General features: G+C 47.8%; 1 protein-coding gene across 3 annotated transcripts in view; it reads left to right on the top strand.

The window, feature by feature from the left end:
• The window catches only part of eya (eya transcriptional coactivator and phosphatase 2), a 114,426-nt gene that overhangs the window by 28,007 nt on the left and 69,975 nt on the right, over nucleotides 1-16,444 (top strand). For all 3 annotated transcript variants that reach the window (XM_084577963.1, XM_084577962.1, XM_084577964.1), the window contains exons 3-7: nucleotides 8,078-8,306; nucleotides 9,803-9,987; nucleotides 12,459-12,568; nucleotides 12,740-12,889; nucleotides 14,266-14,517. In XM_084577963.1, the coding sequence (XP_084434089.1) occupies nucleotides 8,078-8,306; nucleotides 9,803-9,987; nucleotides 12,459-12,568; nucleotides 12,740-12,889; nucleotides 14,266-14,517 (926 nt within the window). The remainder of the gene's footprint in view (nucleotides 1-8,077; nucleotides 8,307-9,802; nucleotides 9,988-12,458; nucleotides 12,569-12,739; nucleotides 12,890-14,265; nucleotides 14,518-16,444) is intronic.

Here is a 16,444-nt window from a genome sequence, read left to right as displayed (position 1 = left end):
TAAATAAATAAATAAATACCGTATCAAAATTTATAATGCAAAATAGAGAACACCGCGCCAATTTCGCTATCGACTTGTGTGTCATCATACATTGATTGTTTATGTATGCACACGCTCTCTTCCCCTCTATGTGTAATTAATATTCCTTACTCGGAGGCCGACAACAAAGGAGAACTGAACTTTTTTGCAAAGGCGTGACGCCTCCGCTTATTGACTATGTCGAGTCTATGTTGAGTTCATTAATATTTCTCCCAGACCTTACTATGAGTAATGGTTACATTCGTTCATTTTATTTTTTAGCGCGATGATTGTGCAAATTCTGCTATGTTAATTCATATATTGTTCTTCTACTGTGTCGTGTTCCTTTTATTTTTATTTTTTTTTTCATTTTACGTCTGACATTATCAAACGTAAGCACTATTACTCACATTATTGAACATTTTTTTTTTTTTTAATTTCAACCTTCTTGCGCAGTTTACCGCTTGCTGCACCATGCCACTTACCGTACACATGCTCCTTGCCTTTCGCTAGTGTTTGCGCACAGAGACCAAATTGAAGAGATAAAAAAAGCACATCTCAGGGCCTTCATACGCGAAATGGCATTAGCTGTGCAAAAAAGCAGCCGCTAAACAGAGCGTTGTCATATCGCCCTTGAGCTATATGGAGAGAGAGACACCTCCAGACAAAACAACCCGGCTTGGCGACCTTGTCGACGGGCGCAAACACTGCCTTCGAGATGAAAATGCAAAGAAAAGCACACAAGAGAAATGAGCTTTAAACAGCTACGTGCAGGGTAGCCACTCGGCTCACAACCACGATGGCCGCGACGTTCGCTGATGACACGTGAACTGGCGGGGAAGGACGAAAAGAAAAGTTATTTCTGAAGGTATTTTCGTAGCCTCTGTGCGCAATATCAACCCAAGCCAGAGACTCGGACCTTCGCAACTTATTTCACTCTGCTTTGGAAATGATTAAACAATAAGAAAATATTTGGTGGAATGAATGGGAGGGTCGCTCGGAATAAGCTACTCGCTGTGCCTGTCTACGTATCTCTCCCTCTCGTTCTCCAAGTGTCCACCGATTATATATAATAAGCAGCCTCGGTAAAGCCGGTGATAAATTGTAGGCGCATCAGGCCAGCATACGGTGGGTCTCAAAGGAGATAAGCCCCCGTCGAGGCCGCAAAAACGCGTGGGGAGAGGGTCGGAAGAGAAGGTTGTGGGCTTGATTAGCGAGCAGCGGGGCGGTCGCGCCGGCAGCTTCGGAAGATGCACGACACCCCTAGCGGGCGCGCGACTCTAAAGCAAACACATCGCCGCGCTTGAGCTGCGGTAGTCGGTGACGCCGCTAGCCGACCCCCGAGGCGAGACTCTAGCTGGGACCATCTGTCGACCGAAGCTCAGACCCGCCGAACTGCTGGACGACGTCGCGCAGCGTCGATTTTCACGCTTGTGCTGTGCGAATGTCGTGCTCCCGGTCCTATGGTCAGTCGAGTTTCCTGAACACGTTGTGCAATGCTAGTGAAGCACCGTACAGAGGGTGAAGTGCTGCCAAAGGAGAGGAATCAGAAGGACACTTGAAGGGACAGTCTGCTGTAGGATACAAACATTGTAAAGACGATTAGACGCTCCTTAATTTGAAATTTGAGCGCAGCTGCATGTATGTATGTATGTATGTATGTATGTATGTATGTATGTATGTATGTATGTATGTATGTATGTATGTATGTATGTATGTATGTATGTATGTATGTATGTATGTATGTATGTATGTATGTATGTATGTATGTACGTATGTATGTATGTATGTACGTACGTACGTACGCATGCATGCATGTATGTATGTGCAGTTGCAGCGCAGTCTTTCACCAGCGAGAGAGAATATCTTAGAAAGAGAAATAAGAGCGGTATGAGCGAGCGGCACAGAGCTCGTGGCTCTTTTTCGCTCCGTCACACCGCCAATCCCCCTTGGGGGTATGCGCCATTTTTATGAGGACAACGACAACACCGGCATAGGTTCAGAGACGAGAAGAAGCGGCACGACGACGACGATGATGATGATGACAACATTCCTTGGTGGTATTCCGGGAGTCCATTGAATTTCGCAGCCACTCTTGCTCCCAAAGCCAACTGGTGCTGAACGTTCGAGACCGAGCGGTAAAGCATTTCCTCCCATCGCTCAATCGTCGGGTCTTTTATCCTGTCTACTGCGGTGTTGTACTGACTGGCCCATGCCATGTGGTACACGTCTGCCTCCATGTCACACTGTGCGCATTCTGGCTCATAATCGTGTGGGCAGATTGCTTGAAGTCTTTCTGGACTTGAGTACGTGTTTGTTTGAATTCTTCTCAGTGTTATTTATTGTTTTTTGTCTAGCTGTTTACTAGTTGGCGCGTATTCTTTTTGTCTAGCCTACAGTGTTCTAGGATTTCCGAGTAAGTGGTCAGCATGTTTGAGTAGTTGTGTTCGTCCGTGTGTTGAGGTGCCCGGCTATACGAGTGCTCGGGCTGCGGCGTGTCCGCCTTCGTTTCCCTCTACGGACTGACTCGCTGGTGTCCATATCGCTTTCCTTTCGTCTTTTTTGGTGCTCTTGAGGATGCTTATGACTTCTTGCCCTATCCTGCCTCTGGGTGTAGTTCCTGCACTCTTGTTGCGAGTCTGTGTTTCTGAGGGGTGATCGCGAGCGCAATGGCTGCCTCTTCCACTTGGGTCCGTGCATCTGAATGACGCGCTATTTTTGAGGTCCGAGTCTGTGACTGCTATCGTCGCGACTGCTCCTGCCGCATTCTTGTATTGCTTTTCTATTCCTGAAGCTCTCTTCTTCCTTCATGGCGTACTGGATGCATGATTCTAATATGTTGTCGAGCTCTTCAGGGACGTCATATCGGTCGTTCGTCGTGCTTATGTAGGGCAGCTTGAGTTGGTCTACTCGTCCTGCTCTTGGCTATGCGGCATTTCTGTGATGTTAAGTGGGCTTTAATTATTTCGTCCAGTGTGCCATGCACGCCCAACTTCATTAGTCTGTCTGTTGACGCGCTGGTCGGAAAGCCGGCAATAGCGACGCGGCTGAACCGCCGAGCGTGCGCTTAAGAGCTGCGCTTTAAATATATTGGTCTGTTCTAGTAGATCTCGCCACATATAGTGGCAATAACGTGGGCAGAACTTCAGGCAGGACTTGATGTCTTTAAACCGCTCAAGAATGCCAGGTTGTGGGCGATTCCTCACGAGGGACACTCAGAGAGACCGAGGCAGATCGTATAAACAAAGCGTTTATTCTATCATGAAGCCCGTCCAAGGGGGCCGCGTGCCGGCAGCAAAACGACGAGCCAAGAAGGAGGAGCGCAAGAAAAGGCGCGCGGGATTTGAATACCCTTGGCGCGGGCCTCACAAGGTCTTAGTGGATGGTAGCGCCATGCTGTTTCCTCTCGTTGCGGCTAACATGCTAGGCTCCTGGGACGTCTTAACAAAATACGCTGCATTTCACCACTATGCCACAGCGTCATACAGGCAGTTATTTTAAAGGCGCCTTCAAATTTAAAATAATGAGCTACCAACTAGCCCAGCAAGAAGTTCACTTAAGCTACATGCAGTTATTTCAGCTCTTAACTTGACTTTTTCAGTAAGCTGCAACTGACTTTACTGTTTAATTCGGCTTATTACATTTTTAAAATGTTTTTGAAAAAAAAACATCAAACAAATTCAGGGAAAGTGAGCTGCTCGTTATGAGATACATACAAAGAGAGCCAAAGGCCACTGACACCAAGGAAAGAAGGGGGGGCCTTTTTGTGTGAATCAATCATATGCCATCGGTCTGATCTGAACTCACGACCTCCGAATTTTACGCCAGGTGCTCTACGAACTGAGCTACGGGCGCTGCTACTAAATCTTACACTTTCGTAGGTATCCATGTTGCATATAGCGTATCAGTGAAAGTGTTCGCCAGCGCCAACCTGCACCATAGCGGCGAACGTAAAACGACCTGTGTTACTGCGACTGTCACGTGAAACGTGACTGAACGGGGAAGGTGGGTGTTGTGTAACGACCCTCTTAAGTAACTTGTGACATCAAGGCTACTGTATACGATGTTCTCATTAGGCTGATGAGCAAACAAACGTAAGGTGAATGAGGCACTCCTTATGAGATTGAAGTTTTAGAGAATACGTTTTAATGGCTGTCAATGCTAAATCACCAAGCAAAACCACGGTAAACCATGTCAAACAGTGCTTTCGCACGCCTTAATTAGTCTACGCGAGTTAAACCCTAACTAGTGTTTTTTTTCTTTTCATTTTCTTTTTTTTTTTGTTTTTTTTTTTTGTTTTACATGCGATTCCTTCGCCTACGATTGCTTCCTTTGCTGCGAGGTGAACGTTGACTATGTCCGAGAATCACTTTTTACTGACAGCGGTCATGCTGCATAGAGTTCTCCCTGTCTTAACTCAGCTTCGTATAGGAGTTGACCCATGTGCACGTGATAGCTGTATGACGGTTGCGACATACTATAGTGCTAATTATTCTGCTTTGCCCTTTCATTAAAGAACCGCCGCTTTTGACAACATGTGCCTAACATGTGTGTTGTGACTTAATTCACTGTCCCCACATGTAGACGCTGTCTGTAAGCAAAACAGCAGCGTGATCAAGTGCACGAGGACGACGTCACCTAACCGTCGCGTGACACATCTTAACTAGGAAGCGGCCGCGGCGCCTTGGCCAGGAAACCTTCGTTTGTTTTGGCTATGTTGGGACTTGCGGCTTTCGTCAGGTGCTGATACACATTTTGCCTAGGTTTTCGCTTCGTAATGTAAACAAAAAATGAAGATTAGAAAAAGAAATGGGTCGTGACAGGCGAGCGTAAGATGAAGACAGAGCCTTGTTTTGGCGGTCAGCTACTCCAGCTCTGGCGCAAATTCTATCGTCTAAATGCAACCCTGTTATGTCTACTCACCACTGTCTCACAGTTTAGGCAGCAGTATCTAAAACAATGTTAATAATGTATTACTTTCACACTATAAAATCGAAGCCATCGAAATTTTTTTACCCAGAGATAATGGTCCATCCTGTGCAGAAAGGCCCGCTCCAATTAAGGCGACCTCTTCGTCCTCTTCTGTAAACTGAATTGGGCCGTGTACGTTTGCTTGTGAGAAAAGTTGGCGGACGTCTTTCGGCGTTCATTTCTTTTTGGGAAATCAGTGCTTGTCAGGCAGTTGTGCGCCGCACATTCTAAAAGCGATGGCTATAAACGACAAAAAAACAAAGTTTAGAAAAGACAGGAGAGATGAAAAGAGATTCATTTCAGTTTGCCTGCTTCGGGCACACTTTATCCGCACCTGATGGCGGCTCGTTGATTGACTCGATTGTATCAGCATACAACTTGAAAACGTCATTCAACTTTTATTGGAAACGCTGACGAATATTCGGGACGAAAAAGCGATAGTGGCACGCATGCATTTTTTAAACAACCGCGCCACGAAAGCAGAACTGGTCTTATATGGTGGCAAGTTCAGACCTGCGGCTGAAGCTTCTTCAAGCAGCATTTGACCTACACTGCGTGTATGTAAAGACCTGTGCCTAGTGCGCGAAATCTGGCAGTTTAACTTTTCACATGGGTGAATTGTTTGGATATGTAGCTGAACGGCACTTCATAGTGTTAAGTTACGTTTCTGAACACGATTTAGAATAGTCATACACATATATATTCGACATTTTCTGAGAAATAGTTTTTGAACTTAATTTTCAAGCAGACTTTATAGCTTCGCGATAGCAATCAATATGTCCGTCCCCACTCCCCACATACGCCATCGACAGGCTTCTAGTTTCTTGCTGATAATTTCCAAAAAACGCGCCCCGTTTTTTTTTTCTTCCCAGTCTCAACTAAAATTGTGAGCGCAGGACAAACATAGGAAGCAAATTTCTGCTATCCATTCCTATTAAATATGTTCATAAAAGTATCTTACTTTGTTCCATGGTTGCTCACTGTTATTTAAAACCTGATTGGCTTTCTGAGTCAGTTTTAAATTGTAGTGAGCGCAGGAAAACCTTAAAAAGCGAATTTTTGCGGCTCATCGGAAGGTTATAGCCCATTCCCACCAACAATGTATTATATCCCACAGTCTATAATCCCATAATCTGGCACCTGGAAAAAATGCGGAGACACTACAGTCCCGTAATCGGGCTTCTGGAACGAAAATGTGGGGACTCATATATAGTCCCATAATCCGACACCTGGGACAAAAATGTGGGGACACTAAAGCTCTGCTTTCAAACGTATGACGCGGCAGAGTTAGTGGCTCTCGTCCGCCGGCCCCCCTGATTACATGATTACCGAAAAGTTCCTAAATTCGTCCGCCCACCTAACTTAATGCTGCTCCATCCTACGCTTTCCTTCCTTTAGAATCCAATCTGTTACCCTTAGCAACCATCGATTCTCTTTTTTTCGCACTACAAGTCCTGTCAGTGTCCATTTGTTCTTATTAATTTCAACTAAAATGTCAGTAACTCGAGTTATTTCTCTGACCCACTCTGCACGATCCCCTTCTAATAACGTTAACCTATCGCGTTCTGTTCCATAGTTCCGCGTTGAACTATATTTAAGATGTACACTTTTCGCCACATGAAGGGTAACAGTTTCGGCTAGTTGGCTCATTAGTCATCCTCCACGTTTCTGCTCCATGAGTGAGTGCCGGTAAGATACAGCTGTTATATACTTTTTTTTTTTGAGGGATGCTGATAAGCTGTCATTCGTGATCTGAGAGTGCTCACCGAATGCGCTCCATCCCAATGTTATTATCTTAGTTATTTCACTGTCGTGTTCCGGACCTGCAGAACAGGATATAGTGAAATAACTATATACACGTAAAGCTATATGCATAAACTATATGCAGAAATAGGATAAGCGTATACTAGTTAAAAGATATATAGCATTAAGTGAAAGACGTGATGAGAAATGTAACACCCCGAATAGCGTGCTTGTTTCTGACTTGGGATCCAAGACTCCCAATTTGGATTCCCATCGGATCCTCTCACCATCATATGAGCTGCTTGAGTTGCCAACTCAGCCATGCCATGTGTTCGCGTGGCGCTGCACAACCAGACGAGCAATCTGTGCCAGACGACGTGACCGGCAACAACCTCCTGCCAGAGTCATGCTTGTGATTTTTCACCGACGCCGGATTTTCTGGAGTACTTGCACCTTTAACGCCGTCGCGTTAAAAGATGTCAGCTACAACCCCAGGTCCTCATCTGGCTGTCAGTGGCCGCCTGCGGGTGGTCGATTCCACTTATTTTGCAGGGCCACAAGTTTCGCATCTCGTATAAGAGGTTTTTTTTTTTTCCGAATGACGCGTCTTCACAACCACGGGTGATGAAGCTGATGTCTGCAGAAAAGCTATTCTCAGAAGGTTTCGTGAATAATTTATTCTAAACATGCACTTTTTTGGACTCCTCTCTCGCTCTCTCTAACGGTGCCATCAGAGCTCTTGAAGAACGACGAAATCTGGTGGTGATGCTTCAAAGCATCGGCGGCAAGCTGATAGAAAACGATCATGAGGGGCCCTCCGTGGAGAGACTCCTTTTTTCGACGGCTAAAAAACGGCATACATCGTTGAACTCAAATCCGTTGTTTCCGGCAGGCTTTTCTAGTGCTCTATTGCCAAAACGGCTAATAATTTTGCCCATTACCTGGACAGAATACATTTCTGAGTCCTAGATATATAAAGAAAACAACCCCCCCCCCCCAAAAAAAAAAAAAAAAAAAAAAAGAAAAAAGAAAAAAAAAAAACGGTCCCGCATATCATCCAGCGATATCACGGGCACCTCATCAGCACTTCCGTTCCTCGAAAAAGGAGAGGAGGAGGAGGAATGGGGTGTCTCTGTAAAAAGAGCGACCATTGACACGCCTTTGGACGCCCATGAACCGGTGCTTTTCGGCTTTAACCGATTGATATAGTAATTTCCGTGGAACCATGGTCCGCATGTGTATGGGTTATTACGCTACGATAATAGTACGCTGTGACAAGTGGCGCCGTACGTGTATATATAGGCTGCTGCCTCGGCTTTTTTCGTCTCCGTCGGCCTCTGCGCAGCCAGGACAGTCAGCAAAGCAGCCCGGCCGAGAACGGCTCGAGCGCCGGCTCGGACAATTCGGGTCCGGACTCGCCTGTGGGCACCGACGACGCCCTGGGCGTGGTGAACGGCCTGGCCTCCCTGCCCCAGCAGCCCCCCGGCAGCCAGCAGCAGGTGGAACCGTACCCGGCCACCGCCTGGAACCTCTGTAGCCCCCAGCACCAGGACGCCCTGGGAAAACTGCAGCAGGTGTGTCGCGTCTCATGGTTGTTCTCTTCACCCGAGCTGGTGCGATGCGCGGGAAGCTTTTGGTAGTCGGTGGTTTGAGACGAATCGCCTCAAAAATCAGAATAACGTGGATTAAAAGGAAGGAAGAAAATACCGTAGAACGACAAACGACCAACATAGGACTGAAAGTTGAAGAGTAGAACTTGGAAATAAACACTTTCGCCGCCTAAATTTACTACATAGGGTGGAACGAGCCACAGCCACAATTCCGAGAGTGTGGCAATCATATGATTTCCATCGCCATAAAAAAAAAAATAATAAATCTAGGCACGCTCAAAGCGGCTAATTTTAATGCGCCAGATTGAGAGGGAGTTTCGCGGTTGATGAGGTCAACGAATCCAGGTTCACTGAAGAATAGGACCGGATAATGTCGATATATTTTAATGAGACAGCGTTGAAGGACCCGTTCGGCCAAAAATTTGGCTCGGTCTGACTGCAAAACCTTGATTGGACGAGGTGCAAAATTACCGATTAGAAACAATTAATAAGAAGGGATTTTATTTTGTGTATGTGTGAAGTGGCGGAATCGAACCTCTAACACCTGGGTCGCGAATCAGGCTAGAACGCCATCCTTACGCCCCCGCGACCCCGCCGGGGTGGCGCAGTGGTTACGGAGCTCGACTACTGTTCCCAAGGGGGCGGGATCCAGTCCCGGCCTCGGCGGTCGGTTTTCGATGAAGGCGAAAAGTAAAACCCCCGTGTGCTGTGCGATGTCCGTACACGTTAAAGAACCCCAGGTGGTCTTAATTTCCGGAGTCCTCCCCTACGGCGTCTCTCATAGTCTGAGTCGCTTTGGGGCGTTAAACCCCACAAACCACAAACCAAACCTTACGCCACCGCGAGGCGCGACTGGGTTAAAAAAAAAACAAAAAAACGGGGAGACATAAACTGTACCTTTATGGATATATGACGCGATAACGTTAATTAATGCCCCCCGCCTGTGGCTCTTCTTGCTTAACCTTAAACTGTGCCTCTGTTATCCCACCACACATTCATTAGCATATGGCTATAACCTATAGCTGCCCAATCATGTGAAACACCACCGATATAGGTACCTATAAAGCCCCGCTTTACCTAAAGCCATAGGGACGTGTCGCGTGAGTAATGAATGGGGTTTACTCATCGCCCAAGGGTCTTGGAAGGGTCAATTCTTATCTCACCCTCGCACCTCAGAGAAGAAGCCCAGTTTATCAGCTTCTATCATGTCACGTGGCCAAACAGCATCCGGCCAAGTGACCTGCCTGAGCCACGCCTGTGATTTGTCGTTTACAACGCCAACAACGCCGGATTTCCTGTAGAATTGGACTTTTAACACTGACATAAAAAATTACGGCATTCTTACGAGTATCACGCGATTTGTGTGCGGAAGGAGAAGTGATTGTGAAGGCAACCAGCATGTCTGCAAAAGGATGCGCTAGGACCGTTTAACTCAATTTCTTTCTCCGTGGTGGTGCTAGGGTTCCGCCGACTACGCCGACTCGGCGCTGGGACCCGTGGCCGCTCCGTACGCGTCCGACGGCTCGCTGGGCGACCGGCTTCACTGCGGAGGAGGAGGGCGCCTGGCGGACGAGGACCCTCTGCCGCCCAAGAGCAGCCCCGCTTCCGCGCTGGACTGCGCCGCGTACGCTCCGTACTACTCCAGGTGCGGAGGGAGGACTACCTTGCAGGAACCATATGTTGTGCACTCTCAGAGCTTTGCCCTTAGCACGTACTAGCGTGGACGGATACCAGTCGACTGCTGCGCACGGGAGAATATTTTTGCAGTTCCTGGACGCGCAATCGCGGGACACAAGAGTGACGTAGGGTCTACGTCACTCCGGCGTATCGCCTGTGCTTTTTTTTTTTTTTCCTTTCCAACTTAGGGAGCGGGAGGAGGATGCAATATCTCTCAAATCCAATGGGAGAAAATGATGAAAGTAGAGGCGGCAGTCTGCAGCCAGTGCAGACGGCGGGAGCGTGTTCAAACGAGTGACAGCTTAGAAGCTGCCCTCGGTCGTCCTTCGAGCAAAAGCAGAAAGCATTATGCACGCCCTCTCCTCCTTTTTCTTTCTTTTCTTTTTTTCCGAGCAGTGCGGTTTGTTTGGGCTGCGGTGGTCTCAGCGGCGGCAGAGGAAGCGCTAAAGGTATGTCTGCGCGCAGCGCGTTAGAGCACTGGGCTCAGTCGGCCGCTTTTGTAACTTAAATTACGCCCGTTGTTTGATACTATAGTAACGGAAAACTGTCCCTCCATAAGCAAATCAACATCTTGTACAATTTCACTGCTTAATTCCAAACGTCGACGTTTATGCGCCCTATAGAAGATGTTCTTATTCTTAATAGTTAATTACGGACGCATTCTCGAATCGTGACCGTGGTGGCAGCTTTTCGACGGAGGCGAAAAGCAAGGATCCGTGCGCTGTGCGATATCAGTTGCATGTTGAAGAACCCCAGGTGGTCGAAATTTTTGGAGTCATCAACTACGACGTCTCTCATAGCTTTAGTCGCTTCGGGACGGTACCTATAGTCTAACCCTTACAAAGCTGCAGGTGTGTGGGTGCGCGCGTGTGGAAATAGCTAACGCGCAGGTTTGCACGTTTCCATTATACTGTGGAAAGCAAAATGACAATTCTTGCGCGCTGCGAAGACACACTCACGACTCCCTGTGTTGCTTCGAATACAAGCCAACCCACCAAACGACCGAACGAAAAAGAAAGAAAGCAAAAAATTTTGAACGCACAGAATCAGCGCTCACTCCTCATTACCGCGCATCGCGCCTTTTCACTGAGCAGCGCCTATGCCAAGAAAAAATAAAATGAAAACACACACACACACACACACACACACACACACACACACACACACACACACACACACACACACACACACACACACACACACACACACACACACACACACACACACACACACACACACACACACACACACACACACACACACACACACACACACACACACACACACACACACACACACACACGCGAGACACGTGCATGCGACGTATATGCTACGTCATCTATGTGTCAGGTGATTACGCACCCAGTTCCTGCAAAAATATCCTTCTGTTAGCACATGCAGTGGCCCCACCTGGCGATGCCGTTGCTGCAGCGAGTGCGCAGAAGAGGTCGTCCGGTTATCTGGAATATGTCCACACTAGCACATATCCTCTGCGCTAAATCCTTCCACTATGTGAGAGAGAGAGAGAGTGTGTGTGTGTGTGTGTGTGTGTATGTGAGAGAGAGAGAGCTATGTACGCGCGCTCCGTCCGGTTTTCGCTACAGAGAAAATATGGGGGCTCTTGTTAATGGACACAGCACTGACGACACGCTGAAGGGCCTGTTTCTTAAAGTGATGACAAAAACATTAATAGGGCACATTATCGGGCGAGTCAGCAAAAAACGTAGTATTCAGCAAAATACAGTTTGTACCTCACAGTTTCTTCTTTTTTTTCTTAACGCTATATTTTCACTGAAAACGAAGCTAAGTGCCAAAAAATTATATAAAAAAAGAAGATCGGAATGCAGGTATACGTGGGAGGCTTCAGTGACGTGAAAACATTTTTTTTTTAACGTGACTTAGTTTTCGATCATGCCGTCAGGAGCTGAATCTTGTGGTGAGGTAAAAAAAATGCCCAGTTTCTTGAAATTCAGTTTTGAGGCCAATAAGTTATTGTTTCGCTGAACCGTTGACACAGCCAAGAACCGCAAAGAATCGATTTTGCTGAGAACAAAGGTCGGACCAAACAGCCCTTCGGGCTTCTTAAAGAAAGAGGTGGTAGTTATGGTTGGTGCATCCGTCAGGACGTGGTCAGGCTGCTCTTCTGTGCGTCCTCACCCCTACTGGGAAGGAAAATAGAGGGGCTTTAATATATAATTCCAGGGGATGGGAAGCGATATCGACGGGAGGAGAATGCATGCTACTCGTCGCCCATCACTGCATAGTACCAGCTCGCCTAAGAGTGTGACTGGTACCGATGAAGCGAGATGGGACTGGGAGAAAAATAGAAGTGCTAAAGATTATGATGCATCCGGTATGCAAAACATTGAGGACGTGTCGTTGCGATGGCAGAACTACTGCAGCTGGTAATTATTTGTTTCCTTTCCTCGCTGTGCGCAGCATGCAGGCGTACAGCCAGCTGAACAGCGGTTCCTACTCGATGCCGGCATCGAGTCTTTACGGCACCCAGTCCAGCCAAGCGTACGGCAGCGACGTCCTTTCCTCCTACGGTCCGTACATTCACGTCACTCGCCTCTCGCCCACTTTGGCTTATTATTAGTACGGCATTATGTGCCACATAGAAAAAGATATTAAACTAAAGTGCCTGTTGTATACTCTGTGTTCGACCATCTGCGAAGACGTCGCGTTCGGTATCGTCTGCGTATCATCGTGGTGTGCAGGCTCCCGACAAAGTTCATCGGCGGCCCCATCGTCTGGCCAGAGCAAGTCCAACCTGACCCAGTCGTACCTGTACGGTGCAGGCGGGTTCGCCACCTCCAACGGCACCCAGAGTCCCGCGGCGCAGGCAGCCCAGGGACATTACGCCTACGGTACGGTCATCCATCACACGCTTTGGTGTTTGTATTCGGGCTCATCTATCTTCCAAGGAAGGAAGCCACTCATAATAAATCGTGCGCACGATTATTCCGAGGTATCTTGTACGTCTTGGTGCAGTACGTTAGGGCACTTCATCATTACCATCGTTATCATGACTCCTTTAAGACTCAGGGGCCCCAGGTATTGAGTGTAGTTTGTTTTTCTTGGTGCTTTGTCGCGACAAGTATTTGCGGATGTGTTCCAGCTTTGTGCATTAAAGGGCAACTCCGGTGGCTTTTTCATCATTTTGTGTATTTAATTGAATTACATTCCTCGGCACGTCCTGACTCCAACACAAAAAACCGTTTTCCAAAATTCCAATTAGAAGTATTTTTAAAAAAGAAAAACAGCAAATCGAAACCGAAACTGATTTCACGGCCAGAAACGACGTCACATTTGACGAAATGGTGACGTCACTCTCAGTATTAGAAAAACACTCGTACGTGCGTTGGATGGTGAAAATAAAGTATGGAAATCATGACGCACTGCATAAAATGTCTGAGGTATGTTCAATGTAAACCTCACTATTTCATAATCACGCGGTGTGTAGACATTAACGCCTGTATACTGTTTGTGACGTCAGAAACTCAGTGTTGCCCGCAGAAATACTCTCAACTTAAGCCATGAAAACGGCATATTTTAAAGCCGTATTGCGCGTGAACGAATTATCGTACGGCACCCAAATTTTGTAGAATGCGTCAGGACGGAGAGAAGAACCTGTGGTAAAAGTTTCACTACAATATTCGAATGTCAAAAAAACCCCCGGAGTTGCCCTTTAAGGCAAACTCTAGGAGCAAGGCCAATGGCACGAACTTTGTTCGACCTAGAGCGTGGACCGGTCGCACGGTTAAAATGCTTACTTATAGCCCCGCGCAACGGTCTGATGCACCCTAACGACACGCACACGGCAACCTACCCTGCCGTAATACATATCCGGCATGCTTTGCTGGAGGCTAAAGCGCTAAAGTACAAGCCGCGCATATATTCTTTTGCGGCAGCTCGCATAGATTGGAGCGCATTTTATTGTCTTCCTCTTCAGCCTATTCTTTACCCAAGCTGCCCTGAATGACTTGGATAGCCTTTCCTGGAACTGCCCGCTCATACTATAACTATAGTAGGTATACAGTGTACGCTTGTAAAGTTATCGGTGTTCATTGTTATCAAGCAAAACTGGGACGTAGATAGCTGCTCAGATCTTGGCTATCTGCTGCGGAACCGATAAAAATGCACAAAGACGGAAAAGTGGTAATGGCGCATACGGACACTGCGTTTCTGCACGTGTTAAAGGGACCTTTCAGGAAGGTTTGTCTTCTTCTCACCCAATGCGCAGGATCGAGTTACGCGGGCGGGGCCTTCGGTGGCTCGACCCAGTCCGTTGGCGGCGGCGCGAGCGCAGCGCAGACTGCTCTCGACTACTCGGCCGGCTACGGCGGCTACGGGGCGTCCCAGGGATACCCCTACTACGCTCAGGGATACGGCTACGCCCAGGTTGCCGCGGCTGCGGCCGCCGCCTGCGCTTCGCCCCTGGCGCCCTCTACCTACCAGCTGGCGCAGCTGCCTCCCTCGCAGCAGCAACAGCACGGTGCGTCATTTTAGATCGAGTCGTAGCGCACGCTATCTACCGAGTTCAACGTTTGTGTCTCTGGCGTGCCTATGAGTGTTACCAACGTGGCGACAAAAGTTGGAGCAGGATCCCTTAGTTCGGAACTCTGAGTGAATTCGGCGTTGTTATTGCGTTCGCAGCGAATCTTTCAGTGGCCTGTTCTATACACTTAGCGAAGACCGTCGTTGAAGACTCGAACAGGACGGGGAGGAAAATGGCAAATGAAGAGCAACCCCAATGGGACAGATGGCGCCCTCTAAGTTACGTTTGCGGGTACTGGCTTGAACCCGTTCCGCTTCTGTGTGTTGTGCCTGCAGGCGAGGACCAAATACCTATCGACGAGAAATGGCCTCCCTCAGCTTCACTGTCCGTTCGGATTACTATGAGTGTTATAATCGTAGTGATTTGTTTAGTACGCTCACTGGGTATGAACGAGAGTCGGGTCTTCGCTTCCGCTCATCTTAATCACAGGTAACCGTAGCTGAAGCTTGCTTCGCGATGCTAGTGCCGTTTTTCTCCCCTAGAGGAGAGACGCTGACCTACGTCCACTTGACGGCTGCGAGCCGGCGCAGCGCGCCTGCGAGCGGTTGATGAATAGCGCATGCAAATCTGGCGTTGTGGACTTTAGGAATACGATAGTTTCATATCAAGTAATAAATATGCATTGAATGGACCTCCACTATGTTAACTATCGTTGGGATGGGGGCTATGAGTTTTTTTTCCACATTTATTCTTCACAGCTAAAAACAAAAACATGTTTAGAGACCGTTGAGAACAAGAAAACAGGTGCAGCGGCACCTATGTTCAAATGGTGTTCTTTTTGCAGTAACTGAAAAGTAGGAACGGAAGTGCGCAACCATGCACCTTTCTACGAGTATTTCAAATACCGCCACAAAGAACACCTGTGGTTACAAAAAGACAGTTTCCAAGTCTACATCTGAATGTGCATAACGTCTACCAGGATGAGAGCGGTGTTGTAAAATTAGGCTGAATGTGTCTCGAAATGAAATCACAATTAGAACATTTAAGTTAACTGCGTGAATGATTCAAACGTTGCTGATTGGAGACAGACTCGGTGAAGTGGAGAGCTATAGGTGAACTGGTACCTAGCATAATTTGGACGCAGGGAGAGAGACGCAGGACGACGCGTTGTCTTGGAAAACGTTACAGACGATTTGGACCATTTGAGGAATTGAGGCGGCGTTTCTTACGTTGCCATGGCGGGGAACGGGCGCTCACTGCACATGCGACAGCCCAACGTGGTCTCCTGTTATGCCGAGGCAGCGATGGTGTCCGCGCAGTCTCGCAGACGACCCATTGGCACTAACGCACGCAGCAGCGATTAATGATTCGGGCGCCGGTTGGGGAGCTAACAAACAGGAGGCGGCGGCTCTTTATCACTATTCTCATATGAAGGGCTCCCGCTTCCGCTGTCTTGTACAGAAGACCCTTTCGACAGCAGGCCTAACAAGACGAATGGATTCGGAATTGTTTCCGCCCTTGTTGACTGACTTATTACAAGCATCGGCCCTTAGCAGGTTTGTTATCGCCGTCTACTGTGTGCTCAACACCAGGAACACGCGAAAAAAGCAGTTTAATTCTCTTCATGTTTGAGCCGCGGACAAAAGTTTTCAAGTTGGATAATTTTTGAAGCCGCGTACGAGTTTGATCAAGACGGCTTTCGTTGATGCTGATGCTGATGTGGCCATTCCCCTTTCTGTCGGGGGATCACAAAGTTCTGGATCAGGCCAGGAGAGAAATTTAACAGTCTTTTCTGTTGCGCCACCAGTCCTCGAGGCGGCGCTTTGTCGTCTCCACTGCCTTCATGATTACCCTAGTCTCTTCGGGTAGTGACGTCGGCTGTAGACCGAGTGCTGTCAAAAGCGCCTCCGTTGGTGTTGTCGCT

This window comes from Amblyomma maculatum, chromosome 9 (genome assembly GCF_055883805.1).
Source record: "Amblyomma maculatum isolate TAMU_Amacu chromosome 9, ASM5588380v1, whole genome shotgun sequence".
In the NCBI taxonomy this organism is placed as follows: Eukaryota; Metazoa; Arthropoda; class Arachnida; order Ixodida; family Ixodidae; genus Amblyomma; species Amblyomma maculatum.
Note: the sequence above shows the minus strand (reverse complement) of the source record. Positions and strands in the feature narration are given on the sequence as shown.